The 13,091-nt window shown below is 41.1% G+C and overlaps 1 protein-coding gene across 8 annotated transcripts in view; it reads right to left on the bottom strand.

Moving 5' to 3' along the window:
* LOC134543354 (rap1 GTPase-activating protein 1) overlaps positions 1-13,091 on the bottom strand; it is a 612,076-nt gene that overhangs the window by 178,048 nt on the left and 420,937 nt on the right. The window contains exon 1 of one of the 8 annotated variants that reach the window (XM_063388342.1): positions 5,066-5,350. The exons of the other annotated variants lie outside the window; for them this stretch is intronic. Coding sequence (XP_063244412.1) covers positions 5,066-5,121 — 56 coding nt within the window. The 5' untranslated portion in view covers positions 5,122-5,350. Of the gene's footprint in view, positions 1-5,065; positions 5,351-13,091 lie in introns of those variants that run through there. 8 annotated transcript variants of the gene reach the window in all.

The following is a 13,091-nucleotide window of genomic DNA, read 5'->3' as shown; positions in this document are numbered from 1 at the left end:
CGATTTTGTTTACTGTGCAGTCACGAGTTATAAACATATATTTGACTAAGGTTAAATGTATCTACTTCACTGTATAGTTTAATGACTGCAGTCTTAGTCTAAGCCTGCATGCCCGCGCTATCTATGGAAAATTTGTAACATGTTATAGAGTAATAGTCTATATCAGGGATGTAAAACCCCAATTAGTTAACAATGGTAAACGAATGAAGAGTTTAGTTAACTGGTATTTTGGTTTAGCGAGTAACCAATTATCAGCATAACGGGTTACCAACAGCAATTTAGTGTGTTTCAATTTTTCAATAAAATAGTTAAATTTTGTTGCTCATTTATAAATTCCATCCCTTTCACTCCATATTTGTTTCGGTTAGAATCATAAAGCAAACAACTTAACTCACTTGGGAAAGCTATGAACCAGCGAAGTTGGCAGTCCTGGAGAGAAAACATCATGCTAAGTTTTCTTAAGATCTGTATCGCTCCTAGCTCGGGGTGAGTTTGCAATGTCTCACCGGAAGAAAGGGGAGGGGTTGCACATATTACAACATTTAGTGGTTATAAACCTACTACAATTCAGTGTGTCGAAATTATCTCATGCATTGTGGCACGCGTATACTTTAGTGGTTTTTTTCGTTGTAGATAACTAGCAAATTCTAATTAAATTCGTTTCAATAATTGAAAATCGTACGGAACAGATGATGAGTACGGTTATAAAAAAAAAACCGCACGAAACTAAAGACTTTTGAAAAGAAAATTGCCTATGTAAGGATAAAAATCCAACGATAATGCCGCCTTGCATGGCGGTAAATAATTACATACAAAAAGGATTTTGACAAAAATAAGACATTTGACATTAATATATTAGTTATTGGCATTACTGTGCTATAGACACTACTACATATTAAAAATGCTTACCTTCCTACATATTATATGACGGCTTGGTTTCCCGTCTTTATTGACTGTTGTTGGTTCTTATACAGATATCTACTACATTGTAACTTTTTTTTTGTAAATGGAAAAGAAATATTCATGTAAATTACAGATATTTGTAAATTTGTACATTTACGTGAAAACAGCTGTATCACTACAAAATAGTGTTCGCAGTGATACTGGGTTCGGATTCTTACCCGGGCATATTTATTCTTTGTGTTGTCCCAGTACCTCCAATCGTTAAAAGTTATTTGTCAGCAGTTCCCTGAATAGCTATCCAGTATTAACTGCGCACATAATAATCATCAAAAAAGACAAAACAACTTCCAATTATTGAATATTCGAATTTTTTCACGCTTTAAAATAAAGATGCTTCAATAAAACATCGATTGAAATATAAAATTATGCACCTTTTTCCTCAAGAAATACTCATTATTATCTCTAAAAACGTATTTCATACATGCAGAAAAATAACCATACCCATGCGTTGTACAAAATTGTATTATCTTTCTTGTAGTATTACCTACAAACTATTTCTTGGCAACTCGTATTCAAATGAATCTTTTGTAAAATAACATAATTTTTTTTTTCTGTGCACCCAATAAGCATATTTCGCGAAAAGATTCCGAGACTAGCTGAAAGTTAAAACAGTGTAGCAGCGTTTGTGTGTCCTGATTGGGTGGGTTTTCTTTTAGGTACATGTCGATTGTTAAACCACCAATCAAAGCTATTCAGCGCGGAAGCAAACGCGTCCTGAGTGGCTCGGTCAAATAAGGCAACGACTTCTCTCGCCGACGGCCGGCCAATCACAATGAGTAAACAGCTGGTGGTGGGTATACCTTGTTGCAGTCTAACAGGCATTCAGATTTAATCGCAAAAAATGCCTGTCCCTACCAACACGCTTGTGACGTCTTTGTTTCTCTTTACTGCCCCATCTCTAAGGGCAGGCAGTTTTCGCGAATAAATCTGAACTCATATTAGACTGCAACAAGGTATACCCACACCAGCGGTTTCTTCCTTGTGATTGGCGGCCGTCTGCGAGAGAAGTCGTTGCCTCATTTGGCCGAGCCACTCAGGACGCGTTTGCTTCCGCGCTGAATAGCTGTGATTGGTGGTTTAAAAATCGACAAGCAGCTGAAAGAAATTCGCCCAGTCACGAAACAGAGACGACGCTACAGTGATTTAACTTTCAGCTAGTCTCAGAATCTTTTCGCGAAATATGCATGGCCCTAGGCATCTCGACCGCGGCGACGAGAGAGGTCACTCCCAGATCGATAAGCCCTGCCCTGATTGGCCCCCATCCTCCAAGCGAACACCGATCACATACACGCCCACCGGCTAACTGCGCGCCATACTCAACAACACCGGAAAAAAAATCGCTGCACTTAAACAAAAAAAAAAGCATTGTAGCATCGACTGTGTTTTGTGGTAGAGTACGTTTATTTTGGTACATGTCGAACGCGACCTGAGTGGCTACGACTTCTCTCGCCGACGGCCGCCAATCACAATGAGGAAACCGCTGGTGCGGGTATACTTTGTTGAAGTCTAAAAGGCGTTCAGGTATTTTTTTTTTCGCGAAAAATGCCTGCCCCTAGGCATACCTTATTGTAGTCTAATGAGAGGCCAGTAATTTTTTCTCGCGAAAAATACATGCCCATATATTTTGGTTCATTCTCAACCAAACAAGTATCCAATCAAAGACAACCTAGTTGAGATGGCTCACAAGTCAGCAACCAACCAACTGGCGTTAGTTGCCCGACTGTAGGTACAGAGGACTGTCCAGTCTACCCTGAAGGTACCTGAACCCACGATTTTTCCAGTCCATACTCGTGGCTATTTAAGCGTGTGACGGAGAGATACTGTAAGTGTAAAACTGAAGCGAAACTCCCGTGATGTGAAACAAGTGAACTAGTTGGACTTTACATCGCGTTAAGCGTAACGTAACTGACGATGATGATGGGCTCATGTCAGACCTGAATTCCGACATATATATATATATATATATATATATATATATATATATATATATATATATATTCACTTTTACAAAAGATTCCTTTAGAAACCAGTTGCCAAGAAATAATTTGTAATACTTAGGGGCATGCAGATTTCGCGAAAAGATTTCGAGGACTAGCTGAAAGTTAAAAACACTGTAGCATTGTCTGTGCTTCCGTGATTGGGTGAGTTTCTTTCACTGTACATGTCGATTGTTAAACCACCAATCAAAGCTATTCAGCGCGGAAGCAAACCCGTCCTGAGTGGCTCGGCCAAATGAGGCAACGACTTCTCTCGCCGACGGCCTCCAATCACAAAGAAGAAGAAACCGTTGGTGCGGGTATACCTTGTTGAAGTCTAACAGGTATTCTGATTTATTCGAGAAAAATGCCTGCCCCTAGCAATACTACAAGGAATATATTGTAATTTTGTATAACACTTGGCTATAGTTATTTTTTGCACATATGAAATACGTATTTTCGACAAAATACTGAGTATTATTTTACGAAAATTGGCACGTAATCTATTTCAATTGATGTTTCATTCTAGAATTATTATTTTTTTAACCATGGAAAAGATAATCGAATATTTTAATAAAATAACTTTTTGTTTTGTTTTATTACACTACGGTATGTGTAGTAAATACGGAAAGCTATGGGAATGGTTTACAAGTAACTTCAACTATTGGAGGCAAGAATCCGAATCCAGTATAACTGCCTACATTATTTTGTAGTGATACAGTTGTTTTCATGTAAATGTACAAATAGGCTATCTGTAATTTTACATGAATATTTGTTCCAGTTACAAAAACAAAAAGACACTATCGCCACTGGGAAATGGCCAGAGCGGGTCGAGCGAGGAGGGGGTGACACCGTGTGGGTTCACCCTGCCTTCCGGCGGAAGGACACCTCGGAAACCCGTCCTGGACCCGGGAAGGAACACTGTACACGTGTGAATGTCCTCGCCCGACCGCTGATCCACCTGGTCCAAGAGACCGTACAACGTAACTAGTGCTGGTTATTGATAGAGACCTGCAAAATTCGCGGTTTCGATGGCCTTCAGGATAGACTGCACATACCTACCCCTGTACACTCAGGCAAATGACGCAAGTTCATTGGCTGCCGACTTGTAAGTCGTTTCAGCTGGTTTGTCTGTGATTCGATCCTTCTTTGGTTGAGGGTTTACAACTGGTTAAGATTCGTCCAGATGAACAGTAAGCCAATAGCAAAATTATCTAAGAGGTATATGTGTTTGAATTCTAGCATATCACCGAATGAATCCGCGATATTCGCAGGGCTCTAGTTATTGATAATTAGAGGCACGATGTTTCACGTTTTCATTCGGTACCAAAATAGACATGTAGCCAACAGAAGGGGTGTGAAAGCGGATACATTCTCCCACCCTTCTCAAAAATACTAATATATATATATATATATATATATATATATATATATAGTCACCACCAAAAATAAATTAATTTGAAAGCAAACAGCGGACAAAGTTGTTCTATTACCTCTACCCCCCTCACAAACATCCAATTGAAATTCTAAATATGCCCCCTACTTGTAGCACTTGACCTTGATAACTGGTCTGTATTTCCCTTGGCACGTCCTATACGACCCTGAAGCCTAGTGTGATTTTATTTGCAACCTAGTTCAAAAGGGCTTAAGTGCTTAAATGTTGTGCCACGTAACTTATCTCAAATTTACCAATTGTTAAAAGCAGTGCCTGAGGAACCCATTTATCTATTGCCTCTTGCGAAGCAGCAAATGATTTTTGATTACAAACACAACCACACGTTGTATGTTTACAAACATTGTTGACAGAACAACAGTTTCAGAAGGACACGTAAACCGCTGGTGCGGGTATACCTTGTTGAAAGTCTAATATGCGTTCAGATTTATTCGCGAAAAAAATGCCTGCCCCTAAATATTTATTATATATTAATTATAGGATAACTACGCCAAATCACACGTTGACATCCCTCATGAGTAGCTACGGTAGAACATACTTATTTTTCAGAAACCGAATTTAGACGCCAAATATTTGTTTTATTTTTATTTTTAATACGTGCATACATTGTTATTATTTAAAGTTGCTTGAAAAAAAAAAAACAGAATGTTGGAAACCGTGATAACAGTCTCACCGCTTCTTTTTGTTGAGACTGTAGCAATCCTTATTGTTGCCGGCGGCGAACTTCATGTCGATCACCTGCTTCAGCACAGAGCTCACGGCAGGGCGCGAGGTCCAGCGAGACCACGGACATGCACGGACGGGTCCACGCGCGCGCGCACACGCCGCGATGCTGCTGCTAGCGGTACTGCGCTGCAGCGGGGCCGGACTGTTGCTGCTCTGCGCGCGGGATGAGGCGACCGTGGCGCGGCCGGCGGCGGCGCGCCCAACTAGCACGCCGCGGCAGCGCGCCTGGCGGCCGCCTCCAGAACTCGCTGGTGAAACAGCCGGCGCGCCCGTACAGCACATTCGCGCAGAAACCGTTTTCAAAAAAAAACTGCGTGGGGGCGGAAACAATGTAAAAAAAAAAGGGGGGGGGGGGGGGTTTGTCTGTAAAGTCGGTTGACGGACGATAATTTTACGTGATAACGTCATAAGAAAACATTGATGAAAAATTGCATATTTTTTAATTTTCAAATATTATTTACAGTTTTTTGCAAATTTAATTTAAATAATTTGTTTAAATATAATCACGAACAATTAGTTATAGGAATAAACTGAAATCAAATCAAAGTTAATAAATTGTTAATTTTAAATGACGAAATTGGAAAAATAAATCAATTTTTTTTTAAATTGCTGCTTTTATATAGCCCGCCTTAACCAGTTTGATATTATTGAAGATTTTCTCGCACGGTGGTTGGCCGGTTCTTGCACGCTCGGCTCAGGCGGAACGTGACAATTAGACGTGATTTTTCGTGCGTGTAGCCGGCGTTCATCGATTTATAAGACGTTATCACGTCAAAAAAAATATGCGTATGGATAGTCGAGCATTATTCGAATGCTCTTTTGGTCTTCAAATAGCATTCAGTATCACCAAGCTGCAAAATATTCATTGCATTAATGAACCGCAAGAGATAAAGTATGTAACCTTTTTACAAGCACATTATTGAGGGGGAGAATGCGTGTTTGTTTTTTTTAACGCAGGCGTGTCTTTAAAAAAGTTCTACGACCAGTGGTCCTTTTCACACTACTACCTTTTCTTTACTGCTAAACAACATGTTGCTAAGAATACACACACACACACAATTTGCTACGATATTGATATGATTATGTTTCGAGCTCACCGTTTAAATAACGGTTACGTTAAATGTGCATTTTATTGTAAATATTTTTCGTTTCCTCGCGGGTGGAAACAGCAGCTTTTGTGCTACCCCTCTTCGCCAGAACGTGTATCCCAGACAACAGCGTCAGTTGGCCGCAGGACGTGACGCGACCGTTGGCCGGGTGTCGCGCGAAAAGGCGGTGCCGTCAGCATCCCGCCGGAGGAAGTAGAGGCGGAGTGAGGGGGGGGGGGGCGGAGATGCCACGCCACGTCTGGTGTCACACCGGAGGAAAGGAACTCGTTCATGAATGGCCTGGCCGCCACTCCTATGTTCAAGAGCGGGACCTGCAGAAGAGCGGTAGTTTACATAATGACACGTTACGCCCGCGGCGGGGCGGAAGTGAGCAGCGGAGTTCCGTCGCGGGGCGGAGCTCGGCCCCGCCAGACCACGTGGTGGTTACCCGCTCAGACCGGCGCACGTGGGAAAGACGTCGCTCCAACGGTTTAAGGGCGTCGCCTAAACCCGGGCGGAGAAAATTCAAACCTGCTCAAGATACACGAGTGGTGTCTGTTTACGAAAAGCGTTTAACCATACGCGGAGTAGTTCTGTCTCCGAATTTATTTTTTCAACTGTAAGATTAAAAATTGCTAAAACGTTTTTTTTTTTTTTCAGAATAATTTCTTGGGCATGAAATATCCGGTAGAGATTCTTGAACGCAATCAAGGAATTTGCATTACACATTTATCATGATTTCTCCGCCGTAAATTGCCAAGATTACCACTGAAATCTCGTGGTTGCTCTATGCACTACGAGACTGCGTGCTAGGTCAGAGCCTTGCTCCTGGAGCGGTATCCGATAGAAGCATTATGCCTCACTAACAAAAATACAGCCTTAACTAGGCGGGCTCTTTAAACAAGAGACGGGCCTCAATTTCAAGGCCGCTATTTTTCCGGGATTGCAAAATATTAATTATAATACAAACTGAATCTACTTAAAGATACGGCAGTAAGAAAACGGAGCCGATATCTCTGAACGCTATTTTAAGAAGGAAACCAACAAATTTCAATGGCCGCGGTGTGATATTCATTCGTTACCAGCTGTACGTTCAAAGTAGACTTGTTTTCTTCAAAACTGTGATATGGTTCACAACTGAGGTACTAGTTTACACAAAAATAATTTTTGTCATTGTTGCATAGTCATTACATTATCGGCACCCAAACAGTCCCATTCTGCGCCAACAAACTTTTACAAAGACAAAAACTAAAGTATTTTAATAGAAAAATGCGCTTTTAATTAAATATGCTATCGAATATCTACGTAACGACGAAGTGGCGATAATTTTGAATTTATCATTCTACGCGGAAGTTATCAGATATCATTCCACACGGTACATGGCCTTATCATTCTACACGGAAGTAACCGTCACCTAGGATTCGAGGCCTCATGCCAATGATAAATAATTTATATGAGTAAGCCTGTTACGTAATCTGTGCCGCCGACTCGCTCCTCGGAAGTTTACTGTGTCCGGAAGACTGAGAACGAACACAATGCGCATCCTGGCATCCTGACTCTCAAAAAACCCTTTATTCCCTGCTCCGCATTTCCGGAAAAAAAAAAATAATGGAAGGATAATAAAAAAACAAAATGCCTGCAAAGCTTTCATTTGAAGAAATCTAACCAGTATGCACTGAACGTTTAAAGTTTTCTGCACATCTTCTTCCCTAGTTCTGGCGCACGATCACCTGAAAATGTTATTAAATTTGCCGGTCAACGGATGCCAGATTACTTAGGTGACACGCATTTTTAGGGTGAAAAAAAATGTGTTGGCTAAACTGCTTGCTTACTTCTGAAAACCTCACACTTAGGTGCAATGACGCGGCACCGTCTATAGTAGCATTGTTTTGTTGACATGAAAAAAACATCCATATACTAATTTTCCAGTCTTTGTCCAGGTAATATGAGACACGGTATAATACTGCGTAGTTGTAAAACATTTTCGAATTTTTCTGATGACCAACTCGTACTTACACAACTTCCAAATACTATATTTATAGAGTCCTTACATATATTTTTTCCAGTAACAAATACAATACTTACTCTTTGACGCACCCATTTAAACATAGTATCTCAGTCAAACATGAAAACTACGTGTAGCTCTCGGGCAAAACAAAAAAAAAGTTTCAGCCCCCTGCTGATTTCTGTCCTCTATCCGCCCCAGCCACCGAGAGACACACAAAGGAAATCACGACTGGCACAGCCTCGCAATCGATGGCTGGACGTTGTTAAAAAGAGAAGCGGTGATCAGATTCAACCAGCGACCAATGGCTGGCGTGGCGCGCGGGTTAATTTGTGACCTTAATTAGGTTTGCGCACGTGGTGGGGTCCGGCAGCGAAACCCACTCACTAGCTTTGAAACCAGAGACAGAAACTTGATAGAGCCAGATTGGGTTAAAATAAAACCACCCGCACTGATTAAAAAATAATAATAAATTAAATTCTACAGACAGGATAATTTGGCGATTTCATCCTGGAAATATGTTAAACACTGAACATCTGTATTTTTCACAGCTTCTGCGGTTATACCAGAGGCTGTAGCATACGCCATTGCGAGATTTTATCCCGCTGGTAAACCAGCACCAGAAGATAAGAATTGGCCGTTACGTGGATATTTGATAGAATATTTAATTAACAGCGTATTTTGCTATTAAAATACTTTAGTTATTTGTCTTTGTAAAAGTTTGTTGGCGCAGAATGGGAGTGTTTGGGTGCCGATAGTGTAATGACTACGCAATAATGACAAAAATGATTTTTGTGTAAAATAGTACCCCAGTTTGTGAACCATACAAAAGTTTTGAAGAAAACAGGTCTACTTGGAACGTACAGCTGGTAACGAATGAATATCACACCGAGGCCATTGAAATTTGTTGGTTTCCATCTTAAAATAGCGTTCAGAGAAGAAGACGGCTCAATTAAATTTCAGCAAACAATGAACAAACTATATTTGCTCTGATTTTCAGAAGAATTTAGATTCTGGCCTGGAGGTCATTGAAGCCGCAAAATATCCCCTGGTATAAACATAGTGAGTCTAAATTAAACCGACCAACTTCGACTGCGGGCTTATCACGTAGAAATAAGTTGAAAACATATACACGACATATGGTCTAAAGTGCTTCTCAAGACTGGTATAATTCTTTGAAGTTGCAGACGAACCGGTCCTTTTTTTAATAATAAACTATTTATGATGAACGTCAAGCATGCATGTAATGTCGAGTTAAACAAAATTCCACAAACAGTGCAAATCTTGTCGCTGAGGTTAAATTATTTAATATTAATAATTTAGGGCAACACCATTAATTACCATAAATGTTGGAGACGCGGAGGAATAATATGGTTTTTAAAAGCTGAATATCAATGTACATGTCAAAAGAAACGAAAAAGGTTACATTACAAATTGTGACTAGACAATTGACATTTAACATCTGATCAAGTTTTTCAAATCATTAAAATTATACACATTCGATTGATTGTTATCTTAGGGAACAAACAGGTTTTCAAACACACGTGAATTTGTGGTTAAAACACAGACACGTTTCCAGACATCAAAGGAACACACTCAGTATTCAAAATAACTAATCCAGTTTGGTAACTTAACATTTTGTTCGTTTCTCCGTGTTTTTTTTTTTCGGTTTTTAATAAAGCTTCTAAATTACCTGATAGGCCTATTTTCCTTATCTGCAGGAACCCTGTGTGCGCCCACACAAACATGAGCATTGAATGGGAGGGGGGAGGGGGGGGGGTGTTAGAGCAACAGTCTCACGATAAAACTGCAAGCTAATTTCGGTATGTAAATATTAAAAATTCGACGGTACGTATGAAGCTAACTTATTTTATTTTAAAAAAATTGGTTGTCTGTAAAGTCGGTTTACGGACGATAGTTTAACGTGACGTCATAACAAACCATTGTTGAAATGATTGCATACTTTTATGAATAAAATTGAATAATTTTTATTGAATTATCACTATTTTGTATGGATACAAAAAAAGTGAAATGAAATTTACAATTTAATCGATAAATTTACTTTTATTTGCACTCATTAATTCAAATTTGTTTATTATTTTAACGAACAGATTATTGTAACTATAACTTTTATACACGTTTGCTATTTAACTTCTTCCAATCTGTGTTATTCTGTTAAGGATAGGACGATGATAGGAAAAGTAGGAAAAGAATGGGAGTGTTTCATGTTTAATGTGCCTCGAAAAAGTCAAATCGATGGTTGTTCCAATCGAGTGGAAGAGAGAGAGAGAGAGATGCGGCGCAAGCGTACAATGAGCGTAACGGGACACAGCATAACGGGACAATGTGCGTTACGGGACACTTTTTCGTGCGTGCAGCCGGCTTTCATCGATTTATTAGACGCTGTCACGTCAAAAAAAAAAAAAGCAATCGTATTTCAATTTTAGGCATGGTTACTATCAGTATATTTATTTGTTGTTATGTTGTAACTGCCACTGGTGGGGAAACACCCGCTGAACGCTAGCAGTCGAGCGGCGACGCCGGCTGGTTCGCGCATGCTCGCAAACAGGAAGCAGGCGCTCTATGCGCTTGCGCGACGAAGCCTCTTGAATTAGAGCCAGTTCCCGCCGGTCCCGGGGTGACAACACAGCGGCGGGATGTTTAATGGTGCTCGTTAACACCCCCCGTCCTTCCCTTAATCACTTCCTCTTCGCACTCGCGCAAGGACAGATAGATACATACTGCACGGGTTCACTGACACATAATGCATAGAGACCGGAAAAAATTCGCGAATTCATCTCGCGATAGGCTAAAATACAAATAGTTATACCTCAGTGCTGCCTCTGCTATTGGCTCACAACTCACCTGGATGACTCTGGGCCAATGAGAAACGCCCGACCAAAGCTTTATCGAATCACAGGTATGCTACGTTGGGACGTCTCACAAGACAGCAGCCAATGAGTGGGTGGCATTTGACCGAGTGTGCGTAGAACTGTGGAGTTCGTCCTTCAGGTCATTCAACCCGCGAATTTTTCCGGTCCCTAATCATGCAGCGATATGACACTCGATGTACCTGCATTCAACTCGAGGCAACTCGACCCTTGCACCAACGGTAAACCTAGGAGTGAGATCGCTGGACAGTTAACTCTGGACCACGAGGTCCTGGGTTCGAATTTTCTGAACACGCCACTTCTTTGCAGCGATAATCCCATTTTACTCCTGATCGAGTCGCAGATGAATCTATTTTTCTTAAATGTGTAAACATCTGCTCTATTGGCACACGGCATTTGGTATGAGTAATTTCGTGGAAATGGAATGGAAATCGATGAACGAATGTTTCGCAAAGATATCGGACTCACGTGTAGCAGCATACTCCCGTATGTTTTTTGAATGATCCACGCAATGGGGAATTTTGATTTAGTGCAGTTGTTTTGGACATACGCCTTTTGCAGTTTTCCACTGGATTTATCTTTCTTCCTTCATGGCCAACCTTTTTCATGGGGAGTTTCGAGTAAGAAGCACTGAACACAACAAGAACTCCACCTAAAATCTGGCTTCGTTATGTTGACGACACTTTCCTTGTCTGACAGCATGGCCCCGAAGAGTTTGCCCAGTTCCTCGATTCTCTCAGGCCATCTATAAAGTTCATATATGAAATGTAAACTAAAGGGGAACTTTCTTTCTTAGATGTTCTAGCTTCCAGGGAAAACTGCACTAAAGTGTACAGGGAACCAACTCATACCGGTCAATACCTTCATTTCAATTACAACCATCCGAAAAGCACCAAAAACTGGAATGATTCACATTTTATAATCGACCGAGCTGAAGTTATTTGTACCGACAAGAAATCAGTTGCTGATGAACAAAATCACTTAAAGTACGAACTTCTAGCAAATGGCTACCCACCTGACATCATAAAATATTTACACATGACATTAAACAAATTACAAATCACTCAACAAAAAAAATTTACAGATAAATCAAGTGGCACATTAATTATTTCCTGTGTTCGTGGTCTCTCGGAAGGCTAAACGATTTGGTGGAAGCAGATCAAAATGATCAGTGGCGATTTCGGGTATTTTTTAAAGGCGGATATGAAAAAAATATGAAAAAATATAAAAATATGTGTATTATTTATATATGTAATTTGAACACGAGAGTTAAAAAAAAGAGGCGTAGGCGACGCGGCTTTTCACACAGTTGTAGATGCAGATGTCAGCTCACCTTGCATCATCCAAGATAACAACAATACTGTCTTTACTGATATTTAGTACATAATTTTTTCCAACTCCAGGGGGGTGGGGGAGGGGAAAGAAATATCCCTCTAGCCCAATTTTTTTTTTCACGTCTGCAACTATTAGAAAATGGCTTCTGAAATCGCGCACCGGCTGTGGGATGCGCTTCTGTAAGCGCGCGTCTTCTGCGCCGGCGACGCGAGATGTCGACACGACAGACAGAGCAAACAAGGCGCGGGCGTGCCGCAGCGATATCGCGATGGAGAAGGATGACAATGAAGAAAAAAAAAACGGGTCAGGGAAAGTGGAGCTGGATAAAGGGAGGGGGGGGAAGTGACAGAGTAGAGAAGCCAAGCGTCCATTAGAGCTCGTTCATGTGGGAGAGATCTGTGTCTTACCTTCCAGCCCGCCATTACCAGCTCCGGCGGAGATCTGGGTCTGCTTTCGGCAAGTGTCTATCCCCCCTTCCCCCCCCCCACCTCCCACGGGCACTCAGCTCACACCCACGCACGCTCCCCGCGCACAAGTGGTTCCAGGCTGCAATCAGAACAGCGCGGTGGACACGACGGAAAAAGGTTTCCACCCGCGCGTCAAACAAAACGTAAACAACTACAGGCCTGTATAAAAAAAAATGTTTCTGGCCAT

This window comes from Bacillus rossius (assembly GCF_032445375.1).
Source record: "Bacillus rossius redtenbacheri isolate Brsri chromosome 9 unlocalized genomic scaffold, Brsri_v3 Brsri_v3_scf9_2, whole genome shotgun sequence".
Lineage (NCBI taxonomy): Eukaryota > Metazoa > Arthropoda > Insecta > Phasmatodea > Bacillidae > Bacillus > Bacillus rossius.
This window is presented reverse-complemented; position numbering and strand designations above follow the sequence as displayed.